The following is a 13,833-nucleotide window of genomic DNA, read 5'->3' on the forward strand; positions in this document are numbered from 1 at the left end:
AAATATTTGTTTGTGATGATGGTGAGGAGTCTAAGAAGCAAGAGGAGGCCGCCATGGTTGTAGAACCGGATGAGGGAGTGAGTTTGGTCATTTGGAGAGAATTGAGTACCCAACCTATGAAAGTAAACCAAAGACAACAGCTCTTTAGGTCTAGGTGCACCATTCAAGGGAAAGTTTGGAACCTTATCATTGATGGAGGAAGTTGTACCAATGTGGCTTCTAATACTCTCATTTAGAAGCTCTCTTTACCTACACAAGATCATCCTAATCCTTACAAGTTGAGGTGGCTCAACAAAGGGGCTGAAATTAAGGTGGATAAGCAATGCCTAGTGTCCTTCTCCATGAGCAAGAGCTATGTTGATGAGGTTCTTTGTGATGTTCTACCTATGGATGCTTGCTATCTTCTACTTGGCAGGTCATGGGAGTTTGATAAAGATTCAATGCACAATGGTCAAGACAACACCTACACTTTCAAGTTTGGTTCAAAGAAAGTTGTGCTAGCACCCCTACCACCCGAGTCCATGTTTGAACCACCCAAGAAAGTATTATTGATCAATGAAGACAAGGTGAGTCAAGGGGATAATGGCGTGGGGACTTTCCATGTTGTCCATGCCAAAGATGATTTCAAGGAGCCAAGGGTCGAAGCATTACTCAAATAGAAAGATCAAACCGAGGGTTTCTTTGAAGGTTTGAAATGTGAGCCTACTACACTCTCTAATCCAAGTTTAACTAGCTCATTTGAATTCAAGTGCAAGGCTAGTAGCAAAGACCACGGCAATGAGGCTGCCCAAATGCGAAATTTTGAACCAGTTATTGAGGAGTGGAAAGGAGTCAAGAAACGAGTTGAAGGAGAACCTCCCACCCATGCTAAGGCCATGAAATGCAAGGAAATGTCGATGGTTCCTAAGCAAGCTCGCATATTCAGGCCCGGGGACCTTGTGTGGGTTCAAATTAGCAAGCAAAGAGTCCTTAAGAAAGGGAAAACCAAGTCCATAGCAAGTGAAGAGGGTCCTTTCAAAGTCATCAAGCAAATTGGGTTCAACAAGTACAAGGTTGATCTTTGGGGCATCCATGGCACGTTTGATGTTGGGGACTTGAGTCCAAGCTATGAGGAAATTGAGGATGATGATTTCAAGGACTTGAGGATAAGTCCTTTTGAAAAGGGAGGGATTGAAGTGGAATCGGAAACAACACCAAGCTCCATTTTCCACGGTTTTGGACCTCGCCCTAATTTGAGGTATAACTCAAAAACCGTCTAAGAAGTCATGGCTCCAACCGTCCTAATTCTTATCTTGAGTGAGTTTGGGACGTTTTTGTGTGGATCTTTTATCTCTAAAGGCTACCATTCATAAATTATTTGAAGAATCAATGCAAAGGTACCAAGGGGACCCGGTTTTGAACAATGAGCTAAATGTCGCTTTCAACCTTTCCTCTTTTGATCCAACAAAGCTCAAAAGACTTTTGAAAGCTGCATATGAGTCCCACACAGTTCCTTAGGCAGCCAAGTCAGTCCATATTGCATAAATAAGGAGTTGAGCAAACAAATAAGGAAGGGTTGGACTATTAGTTTACTTTATCATTTCTTTGCTTTATGTCATTTTCAATTTCAGCATTGTGTAAGGCATAGGCTGCCGTTTTTATTGGACAATAGCAGCTCCTTTTGTGGCCCTCAGATGTAGTTTGTAATCAAGGGTCAAGATTGTAAGGCTTGGTCTATATAAATCAAACAAACCTAATGAGAATTTCAGATTTGAGTGAATTAAAATATGAGTTTGAAATTGAAGTTTTCAATCAACTTTCTTTTTGCTTAATGCGGAAAACCCCTCATTACTTAGTGTTTGAGGTGGAATTAGCTCTTGCTTCGTGATCTTGAGTTTAATTCCAAGGCTTAAACCTACTTCGTGATCTAGTTTAAGTCATATCCCGGTTACTTGTTCATTTCTCGTGTCAAAACAGTCCCAATTCGTGTTGTTTCAGTCCTTGCAAATCGTTTTTAGAGTCTTAAATCAACCAAGGAAATTGTCATTTGAATATTTAAATCATAAGCATTTACGTTGCAATCCTTCCTTCACTGTTTTCAGCCCAAAAGCAACGGTCTAGCCGACTGTTTCTTCTGTCTTTTGGTTCTTATTTTGTGTCTTAAGTTATGCAAGTTTAAGTCTTTTATCTAATCCTTGAATCAATTAGTTAGCATTTGTTTGTGTTCAAATTAGTCCATTTGTTGAGTCTAATTCCGTCCAATTTAAATTCTGTTTTCAAGCCTTATTTGTCCAAAAATCGAGTCCTAGATGTTTTATTCCATTTGTCTTCAATGTACATTTCACATGATTCATGGGGAATTAATGATGAGTGATATAAAAATGTGTTTGATTTTAGAGAGTTACAATATTAATTTTGTATTTGCTTGGTTATCTTATTTCTCTATGAGGAGGTATTTATAAAAACTTAATGAGCAGCTGAAAAGTCACCACTAATACAATCATTATGATAATTCATTGTATCATAATTCCACTAATAACCTTAATTATGATAGTTCATTATATCATAGTTTATAACAATTCATAATCTTTTACCATTTCTAATAAAATGCAAAGAAAAATAACATAGAATGTGACACTTAAAAATTGCTTAACATGACACATGTCAAATAATAAACTACTCATCTTGCCTTTTTATTATATTGTATAGATACTGATAGTTATGTCATTTATCATACTAAATTTCGAAAAAACAATTAATTTGGAATAAATTTTAAAGGAAAATTAAACAATAAAAATGGAATGGAGAGAGTATCATTTAAAATCACCATGAACACAAAAGTATAAATTATAAATATAATAATTTTAGTTTTACTTACTAAATATATTGTTAAACAATGCAATTTGATATTTTATTTTACAAAAACCTTATCCTTTACGTGAAATAATTTCATGAACTAAATACATAGTATTACTGCCCTTTTAAAATTCTATTCTAAAGTGTTTAAATTCACTTAAGTATTTATAGAAGTTGTTTGTAAATTACTTAAATTAAATAAATAATTTATTTTCCATAAATTTTATATTTTACGTACTCATTATATTTCAAACGTAAAAATTTCATATTTTATCAACTCTATATTTTTAAGACCTCCATTTTTTGTTTTTAATGTAGGTTCTCCTATGAAAATATGTTTTGCAACAAATCCAACGCATTATAATTTTTTTTTTTATAAAATTAAGTTTCAAAATATTTATCGGAGTATCACATAATAGGAATATGAGATTTATCACATAAACAAAATATTTATATGATATAACCTAAGAATTGTAACTTTTGAAACATTAGTGTCACCCTAAGTCGGAAAATTACAAATTGTTAGGCTATATGATCTTTAATACTCATTTGCTGATTAATTAGTTCTGTAAAACTTCTTCTATATATAACAAAGTTATAGTATAGTATATTTTTTTTATAGTAACAACAATAGTGAATTAGTGATAATACAAAAAAATTCTTGTTTTTAACTTCATTTATTCTTCTCCGTTCTTAATTTCTTATGTATTCAGTTTTTTTATGTCGAATACATATAATACTACTCTGTATGAAATATCTTGAAATTAGTAGCTTATGGTTAATGCATATTTTTTTTTATTGTAGACTTTTTTTTAGTTAATTAAGTTTAAAGCTAATGGAAGATGGATGGATTTTTAAAAGAAAAAAAGTAAATTAAATTAATGCCACATAATAATAAATTTATAATCCATGTCATATTAATTTGTTATGCCACATTTAAATTTGTCATATCACATTTAGATTTGCCATATTACATTTAAATTTGATGTTTTAGGTAACCTTTTAATTAGGTTTTATAGATTGATGTCGAAAGAAGCTAGTAGTTAGGGTTCGTTTGATTGCCCTTGTAAATCATGAGAGTTGCAAAATCCCATGAATTACAAAATAGGGACTTGTTTGGTTGCCCTTTTTTTTTTGGCAAAGTGTGCGAATTCAATATTTCAAGGAGTTTTCAAATTCTCCATTATGAAGGAGTTGGATTACCTAGGTCTCCCTAGGTAATTGCAAACTCATAAGTCATGTGGAGTTGAATTTCTATATAGACAACCAAACGGATTTATTAAAATCCCATGAATTTTATATGAGAACTTAAGAGCATCCGCAAAGGTGGGGAGGTGCCTCCCCATATGTCCTCACTCTCCTCATATGGGGCTCCTCATTGTTGCACAAAGCTCCCCAACATTTGAGGTTCCACTGTTTTTAGAGGAGCTCCCTAAAAAAAGTAAGGCAATTTGTGTTACTTTTGGGGAGGTTCCCAAATTTTTGTGTGTGAATTGGGGAACCCCATTATTGCATAAATGTAATTATGAAATGGGGAGGGTAAATGGAAAAGTTAGTGGAAAATGAGGTGGACGGATAAGAAAAGGAAAGAGAAGATATGGGTAGCCTCACCTTTGCGGATGCTCTAATTGCCATGAAATTGATGATGGAATTGTATTCCAATGGGCAACTAAAGATGCCTTAGACCATCCCCAAGCAAGGTCATGAGGAAGGTCGCGACCTTGTTGGGTCGCCTTAACCAACAATTAAGCATGAGATTAGCGTGACCTTTTGGTTGTTCTTGACCTTATAAGGTCAATTTGTGACCTCTTTGGTTGCTCTTGACCTTATTAGGTCAATTGGTGACCCAATAGGTGTCAAATTATCATTGGTCGTAAACAAAATAAAAAGGGTTAGAAGGTGAAAAATGATTGGGTTGATGACCTAGGTCGCGACCTTCTACTTGAGAGGTGAAAATGGGTCAAAGTTAATAGGGTAGGATTAAGAGTAAAATCGGGTCGCGACCTAATTAGCGCGACCACTGCTTGGGAATGGTCTTAGTAGTCTCTTAAACTCATGTAATTAGTATAAGCTCAAATTGTCAAAACTCCTAAATACAATCCAGCAAACATGATCTTTTTTTTTTTTTGACAACAAGCAAACATGATCTTGACATTAATCAAACACAAAATCTCATTTGTGACGACACATATCTGTCACTCTTGAGTGACGGATACCATTTTACCTCACAAAGTACCCACTTTTTCTCTCTCTGCAACACTATTTATGTGGTCCCCTTTCTCCACTAACCCATTTTGTTACCATTTTAACTCACAAAATATCCGCCACAAATGGTGACCCGTCACAAGGAAGACCAATTGTTAATCAAAACTCATACAAACACGTGGTCCTGTCTGTCTGTCCCCTTCGATTATTTCCATCCTGCAACTCTTATCATCTTAATTAAAATAATCACAATAATCAAAATAATTGAAAAATACTTCCTCCATTCAACTCCACTCTACCTATTTCCCTTTCGTACACTATTCACAATTGTGTGTTCAATTTCGATTTTCTCTCGATACGTAAATGGAAAATATATTCATAAGGATCTTGTTTGATTAAATCTTTACGAAAGTATATTAAAAATATCTAACTTTATATTTTTTGCAAATACGTAGCTAACGATATTTAACGCGTAAAACACGCGTTGGCAAACGTGAAAAAAGAAAGTGGTAGAGTGGAGTTGAATGGAGGAAGTACTTCGTACAAAATGTAGTTTGACACTAATTTACAACTCTCTAGAACTTTTCCCTGATTTAAAATTTCCGTGCACTCTTTTCCCACATCGATTTCATCGCCTTTTTGTGGGAAAACAGTAATCCATGGAAGTTGACAGCACAGTTCCTCCTCCTCCGGCAGCGGCGGCGGCGAGAGTGTTTACCGAAAAGGGACATTCGACGTTGCACACGGTGTTGGCGGTTGCCATTTGGTTAGGCGCTATTCATTTCAATGTCATCATCGTTATTTCTTCTTTCGCCTTCCTCCCTCTTCCCAAAGCTCTTGGGTATGTCTATCTTCCTCTCTTATCTTTCGTCAATTCTTGTCTAAGACTGTCTTAACTTAAACGTCACGTGACTCACTTCCGATTAAAATAAAAAGTGGAAACAAAAGGAGGTTGTGACTTGTGAGAGGTATTAAGTTAAGACGGTCCTGTACAAAAAAAAAGTGATCTTTTATGTTTTTGCTGGAAAGCACTCATGGAAAAGAGATTAATAATTGTTGTCGACTGTGAATACCCTGGTTTATGACAAAAAGAAAAGAAAGTGATCTTTGTGAATTTAGTATTGATAGTTATTGTGGACTTGTGATTATGTTTGTTGTTGTAGAGTTTGTTTGGTGTTGCTGGTGTTTATGGTGATTCCGATTGATGAGAAAGACAAGTATGGGCGTAAACTAGCGAGGTATGTTTAACTGCATTTGCTGTATTTAGGCCTAAAAGTACTCGAAAATTTTGATTTGAGGAATTTGTGGGTTTTTTTTGGGTGTAGGTATATATGTAAGCATGCTGTTGGTTATTTTCCAATTACACTTCACGTGGAAGATTACAACGCCTTTGATCCTAATCGTGCTTATGGTAATGCTCAATTTCTTATGCAAGGCCGCCTTACACATCTTATCTTATTATAGAACATCATGCCATTTGACGCGAATATTCCTATAGAATTTTCAATCTAAAACCACTTTAGACGAGACTACTTGATTGTCATATGATTATATTTTAGCCTAGCTTATGTACCAAATAAGAGTTCTGCTGTATATTAGCTCAACAACAATATTACTTTAGTGTCTCACAACAAGCGCCCACCTAAGGTCTGTTAGTCATTAGGTAAATGGGAAATGCCAGTTTATGACCAAGCATTTAGCACTTAACAATTGGTTGTATTAGAGATTAGTGGCTTACAGTTAGTAGGATGTATGAACTGGTTTAATAGCAGTTGTTACTTGTTAGCTGTTTATATTTAGTACTCCTTCGGCTTTTTATAAGATTAATAACAAGGACATTAGTATTTCAATTTTCGTATTAGGATATTAAGTTAGCAATTATAAGGCCGTGTCCCATGGCAAAAACTTTCTACAATGTCGACTTGCTACTCGTATTTAGCCTTTGAATATTGGTCTAGGCAACTTGTTTCAAATTCGTAGAATATGTCAAATATACTCTTCAATCTGCGTGTATTTTACTCACCGATCATGAGTTGTCAAATCTTCTTAAGTACTCCATAGTTACTATATATCTGTTTACCCAAAAAGAACTCAAAATCAAACACCCTTTGACTTTCAACCGGATCTCTTGACCTAAATAAGATTGTGGTGATGAAGGCCAATATGGTTACTTTTGATCTAATGATAAAACTTGAGTCATTGTTGATTCATGAGTCCAAGTGTATTTTTCTCCTATGAGATCTGAGGGATCAAAGATCTATAATAGAATGTTCGGCTAGTGCCTCATTCCGCTTCTTAAACTAAGGAGGGATTTGAAGTGTTTGATGTTTTGCTTGTTAAACCCATATAGTTGAAACTTACAACTGTAGGGTAAATTATTATCATGTACAAGTGAAACGTGATACTTTTAGTACACTATGATTTACTGTTTAACTTCTAGTAATGATTTCTGTTCTGTGCCATTTTCAGTATTTGGTTATGAGCCGCATTCGGTTTTACCAATTGGGGTTGTTGCGCTTGCTGATCTTACTGGATTTTTGCCTTTCTCTAAGATAAAGGTTCTTGCGAGCACTGCTGTAAGTCCTTCACCACTAATGCTGCAGTATGATAAAACTTGTTGTCTTTCAAGGTCTTAAATTTTTTTAATGCTTAGGTATTCTACACTCCTTTCTTGAGGCATATATGGACATGGTTGGGTCTTTCTCCTGCCACTAGAAAGAATTTTTCTTCCCTCTTGTCATCAGGTCACAGTTGCATCATAGTGCCCGGTGGAGTACAAGAAACATTTCACATGGAGCATGGTTCTGAGGTATGTTTTGATTGTATTACTTCGTATATTTTTCCTCTGATGAAGACCTTGTGAATTGGGACCCATTGAACCCTTACTTTATCTCAAGAGGACACTCTCCTCATCGCAACTATACCGGGCAAAAGGGCCGCTAGGGTCTGGTAAGAGTCGAGTTCAAATGGGTTTCGATCCTTTTGGGTGCGCAAATATCGGGTCAATTTGAATCCGATTAGGTTATGTTGTTTAAAGACAGGCCGAATTGTTCGTATCGAGTAAGTTTGGCGTTGGATCTATTACGAGCTTGGGTTGGGTCAGCTCGGAAGAGGACATAGGACATGCCGTCGGGTCTAGTTCTAACTGGACAGCTCAAATTTTTAACTGTTAAAACCATTTGTTGGCTTGTTGTTCAATGGATTGGCAGACAATTGCAAGTTCAATAGATGCTTAAGTGCTTAACTCTGTTATTAATTTTTCAGGTAGCCTTTTTAAGCAACAGGAAAGGATTTGTTCGCTTAGCTTTGCAGACGGGCAGCCCTGTTGTCCCAGTTTTCAGCTTTGGTCAGGTATGATGCTGTCAATTAATTATAGCACTCTATCCACAATTTCTGTAGTCTGCCAAAGGCATCAAATCAAGTCTTTTTCATGGCCAAATGATGGAGCGCTCACATTTCATTTGTAAAATGGTTTTTTTTTTTCCAGTCACAAGTGTACAAATGGTGGAAGCCTGGTGGAAAACTGTTCTTGCAATTTTCCAGAGCTATACGATTCACCCCAATAATTTTCTGGGGAGTTTTTGGGTATGTTTTAGATTCAATTCCCGTTTAAAAAGTTTTTGACATGATGAACTCTTTGGATTTAGTTTAAACATCTGCATATTACGAAGAACTCCCTTGATGTTAGGTGTTGCTGTTATGTTTACTTGTTACTGAATACATCAGAAACACCGAAGATTTATTTAGTTCCACATATAGTCAAAAAAGATCGTGGCAGTATGTGGTTCATCTCTCTCCCTTTAGTTTTTAAAGTAAGACATCTAATGTGGAATATTTAGTTAATAGTAGTATACTCCTCCGGTTACACTCGGTGTATGGAATCCGCTAATAAAAGTTTGACATGTGGCAGAATGTTAATTAATAATGGATATGTTTGGAGGGGATTTTTTCCTATTAGGGGCTTGCTTGGGTTGAGGGTAAAAGGAGGGGAATGAATATGGGAGAAATAGTTAAGGTGCATTTTCCATGTTTGGCAGGAGAGTAATTATTCACCTTCTGAATTTATTACCCTCCTGAAAGGGTAATACATTACCCACCCTCCCCCCTTGGGTAATGATTAAGGGAGTAAAACATCTACTCAGTAATCATTATACTTATGTCAAACCAAGGAAAAAAATTGCGAATTTTATTAGTTTTTGAATTGTAAATTAATGATTATATTTATATAATAATAGAAAAAATATTTACACTAACATAATCTTATCATGTATCTATATCTTTCAAAATTATTTACCATTTATGCGGTAACTTTGTTTTTACGGTACTTTGTTCAGTCAAAAGTAATTATTTGTAATTTATTACTTCCTCCATACCAGACCAATGGTAATATTGACCGTTTTGCCACTATTCATGGTCGTAGGGAATCTTCGATATTATTCTTAATCTATAAGACAAAATATAGTCATGTGAGATCTTGTTTGATTTATCGCCATGAATGCTATAAGAATATCAAATTTTTATAATTTTTAATAATGTGTAACAAAAGATATTTACGTTGCAAAACGTGTCTTGACAAGTGTGAAAAAGTCAATGTTACCATTGGTCTGTTATGGAGGGAGTAGTATTTTCCTAATATTGACCAACTTTGATTTATTCAAGTATACCTCTACTTTTCTCTAGATTGATGTTAATCGCACATAAAGTATGCAAGTACGTAACAAAAAATCCATTTAAATGGAAAAATTTACGAAACAGTGGAGCCATGAAAATGGTTATTAACTTGTGAAATTAGTGCTACGGAATAAAAGTTTGGATTTCACTTTAGATTTCTAACAATGACGAAATGTGAAGTGAATATTATACTTAAAAAATTTCGGCATAATAAAATAAATCTTATGTGTTAGGAAATAAAAATACTTTCAAAAATATAATTTAGAAATTACCAAATTCAAGTATTTTGGTGGGAGAAAATTATTTAGGGAAAATATTAATTAAGGTAAGTAATTGAATTTCAAACTCGATTTCTAAAATTTTGGCACCTAAATATAGTAAATAGATGCCAAAAAAGATTATATTCTATACCGCACAATTTCCACATGTCACTACGTTATTCGCAGTGTATAGAAGATTATATACACTAAGTTTAACCGTAGCCTTTTCGGTAGTATAGTACAACTTTGAGTCCTCAGTCTCGCCCATTTGTTTACATATTTATTTTATGTTCATCTCAACCATTTGTTTACGTTTCCCATTTAGGTAAGGTTTTACGAGTACTTTTTACTGCTTAAGTGATTGTTCTGCTCCCATTTACTATTTGAGTTGTACCTATTTAAGTGATACCCAACCAAGGTAAACATAGGAGTATATCTTAGTTGTAGGTTCGGGAATCACTTTTCATTGTCTTGGGACTCTCAGCGTCTCACTGTATGGGAGGAACCCATGGATTTTAGGTTTAGTGTTATTTTTGTAAACCCAAAGAAGAGTGGTGACTTCAATCTAAACTTGTAATTCATCTTGGACTTAACCTGCCGAGACGACTTCCATTATTTTTTTTTAATGCAAGAGAGAAGCGATAACTCCTGTTATAATCAACCTTATTATGCTTCCGTGCAGATCTCCTTTACCATTTCCGATTCCTATGCATATCGTGGTTGGGCGACCAATTGAAGTCAAGAAATCTTCACAACCTACTATGGAGGAGGTATTGATAACTTTTACCTTAGACGAGTATTCAGATTGCTGTAGTTAGAGGCCCCACTTCCCATGTCGTTCACTCGTTCAGTAAAATTCTTGACCGTTAATTTCATTCTGTGTCATCCGGAACAATCAATCTGTGCTTTTACAGCTGTACCCCAAACCTTTGAAGCACTTGGATAATATTGTCGTGGTTAAAAGTCTCACATTGAGTAGCCATTGTCTATTGGAGCAATCAAGTCCTTAATATGAGTGCAATATTTCTATTTGTTACACAAAAAACTTACGGAGTATATGAGAACATGAGATGGTTCTTAATGCTACATGTGAGGCACAAATAAGATCCTACAACCAGTTCTATATTAGCATTATACAACTGGCCCATTTATAGTATATTTATTTAACTGAAGCTCAATCTAATATTTGTTAAACAAAACACTCTCCCTCTCCAAATCTCAGTGTAACCAAACGCTTATTGCAAAACTCCCCCTCTAAACCTCTCTTAAACGACAAAACTCCATTGTTCTCTAATGTGGAAGACTTCCATACTCGTTTAAGTCCAACCAATTCCGATTTTTCAGCTTCAATGTCTATGAACTCGTAAATTAAATTCACATGAAGAATACGAGCTATTATGAAAAGAATATGAGCCATTATAAAAAGAATACGAGTTTAAACTTAATCGTAATGTACTTTCAAAAATACGAGCTATTATGAAAAAAATACAAGCTTTTATGAAAAGAATACGAGCTTAAACTTAATTGTAATGTACTTTCAAAAATATGAGCTACTATGAAAAGAATTCAACAACAACAACAATATCAGAGCCTTAATCCCAAAATGATTTGGGGTCGGCTGACATGAATCATCCTTTAGAACCGTCTATGGGTGAACACACACCTCAAAAAGCGAATAGAAGAGGGAAAAACAAAAACAAAAGGGAGAGCGAAAATGTAATGGAAAGTCAAGGTAAACTTACAGGTTTCAAAATCGAATTCCGGATTTCTTTTATAAAAACTTAAAATTTAAATCGAGAGAAAAAATTAAAACGATTTTGAAAACCGAAATAGAATTAAGGATCCGGAATGCCTTAAAAGTAAACCAAGTAGAATATATAAGAAAGTGGTTGGTAAAAAAGTGTAATAAAGAAGAGAAGAACAGATAATTTAATTTTTAAATTAAATAAAAACACTAAATATGTCAAAAAAAAAAAAAAATCAAATACTAAAAATCCACATGTATCGTTTCTCTCCATTGTGCCCTCTCCGTCACCATACTCTCCTCAAGCCCCAGAAATCTCATATCTTGCTATATCACTCTCAACCATGTCTGTCTCGGTCTTCCTCTACCTCTAGGGACCTTTTCTGTTCTCCAAGTCTCCAGCCTTCTAACTGGTGCGTCCATAGGTCTCCTTCTCACATGGCTAAACCATCTTAGTCGGTTTTCCATCATCTTGTCCTCTATTGGCGCCACTTTTACCTTTTCCATCATCTACTATGAAAAGAATACGAGTTATTATAAAAAGAATACGAGCTTAAACTTTAATTGTAATGTACTTTCAAAAATACGAGCTAATATGAAAAAAATACGAGTTTAAACTTTCAAGAATACTAGGAGGTGTAATTTCTAATTGTTTTTCCAAAGTCATTGATTATGAGTTAAATGTTTCAATTTCCATTGAAATTTCATGCTATTGAAATTTCATGCTCCTTTGATGTTCATGTTTCATTCATGATGATGATGATGATACATATGGTGTTTCATCCGCCTTCAAAACTTCCTCCACTATTGGTAAAAATTGATTAAATACTTATTGATTATGATTGAAGAAAGGAGATAAATAATAGTTGATAGATTAATTTAATGGGAGAACATTAATTAACGGCAAGAAAGATGGAGAGAGGGAAGAAAAATATGGAAGCAGTTAAAGAGAGAGTTAAAGAGAGAGACTGAGAGAGAAGAGGGTTGAATTGGATTAGTAGTATTGTTTTAGGTTTTAACAAAAATAAATAAGAAAGACTAAAATTAAACATAAAATTAAATGAAGAATAAACCATCTGGGTGTATAGTCTATGAACTCCATGTGAGGCCATCCCATTAACCATAAAATTAAATGAAGAATTATAGATATTTGGTTGGTATCAGTATCACCGTCTTAATGTCACCTAAGAGTCGGCAAAATTACACAAAACTAATATTTAGAGGGAGACTTCTTTTTTTTGCCAGGGAGACGCTTTTGTTCCCTATTGTGTAGTCTGTCTCTTATGTGTTTCGGGTGTCCCCAGGTGGCGGAAGTGCACAGCCAATACATTGAGGCTCTTCAGGAGCTGTTCGAAAGGCATAAAGCAAAGGTCGGTCATGCCGATCTTCAATTAAAGATTCTTTGATTTCTTACTATTATTAATGCTGTATATATGTACGCTCGATACACATTATGTAATTTGGGATGGTACTTTAAACAACACTAGGTGAATGTACATGCTTTAACATTTTAACATAGAAGCAGTAACAGCTGATCAAGTTACCTATTCACCACAATCATTATTATGTGTGCATGTCAATTTGTTTCAAGTTGGTGGGCTTTTCAAAGAGTTATTGTTTGTACTTGTGTATTTGATTCAGCAAAAGGAGTAGAGAGGAGGAATTAGCGTCCCATTCGTCATGACTCACGAGGCTTAGGTTCCATCGTAATGGTCATTATTGGGATACAAAAATGGGACAGAGGATCCTCACTGCATTATTCAGGCCAAGCTCCAAAATTGGAGGTCATTTGTGATCATTATTTGGCTGAGCTAAAATTACACCCAGAATATGCAACCCAGTCTGAGATGCAATAACCGGTCATTATAAATGGGTTAGATTAAGACGAGTAATGATGTGTATCTGGGGGCTCGTTGGTCTTCCGAGGACGAGTATCACAGCCAAGGAGATGAATTTCCGAGACACTTTTTTGGGTCTTGTTGCAGAAATTTCTCTGAAGTTTCATCATCAATTAAGACAAGTAACGATGAGTACTATCCTTTGACCAGCGCGGCTCGTCCTTTCAAGACCGTTGTGGAAGTTGAAATTGTCTTCCGTGTTCAGCCATCCGTACGCCAC

General features: G+C 35.1%; 1 protein-coding gene across 1 annotated transcript; it reads left to right on the forward strand.

Moving 5' to 3' along the window:
- Positions 1–5,570: 5,570 nt before the first annotated feature.
- LOC141586880 (diacylglycerol O-acyltransferase 2D-like) lies at positions 5,571–13,305 on the forward strand. Its single transcript, XM_074408276.1, has 9 exons — positions 5,571–5,881; positions 6,204–6,278; positions 6,366–6,451; positions 7,510–7,616; positions 7,694–7,849; positions 8,305–8,391; positions 8,528–8,625; positions 10,654–10,741; positions 13,020–13,305. The coding sequence occupies exons 1-9, from the start codon at positions 5,700–5,702 to the stop codon at positions 13,119–13,121; spliced, it is 981 nt and encodes a 326-aa protein (XP_074264377.1). The 5' UTR covers positions 5,571–5,699; the 3' UTR covers positions 13,122–13,305.
- The last annotated feature ends 528 nt before the right edge of the window (positions 13,306–13,833 follow it).

This window comes from Silene latifolia, chromosome 6, assembly GCF_048544455.1.
Source record: "Silene latifolia isolate original U9 population chromosome 6, ASM4854445v1, whole genome shotgun sequence".
NCBI classification, from domain to species: domain Eukaryota; kingdom Viridiplantae; phylum Streptophyta; class Magnoliopsida; order Caryophyllales; family Caryophyllaceae; genus Silene; species Silene latifolia.

Coding starts and splice junctions, on each gene's coding strand:
- LOC141586880 (XM_074408276.1), top strand. CDS start 5,700: ATGGAAGTTGACAGCACAGTTCCTCCTCCTCCGGCAGCGGCGGCGGCG. Junction 7,850..8,304: donor ACATGGAGCATGGTTCTGAG/GTATGTTTTGAT, acceptor TTAATTTTTCAG/GTAGCCTTTTTAAGCAACAG. Junction 8,392..8,527: donor CAGTTTTCAGCTTTGGTCAG/GTATGATGCTGT, acceptor TTTTTTTTCCAG/TCACAAGTGTACAAATGGTG.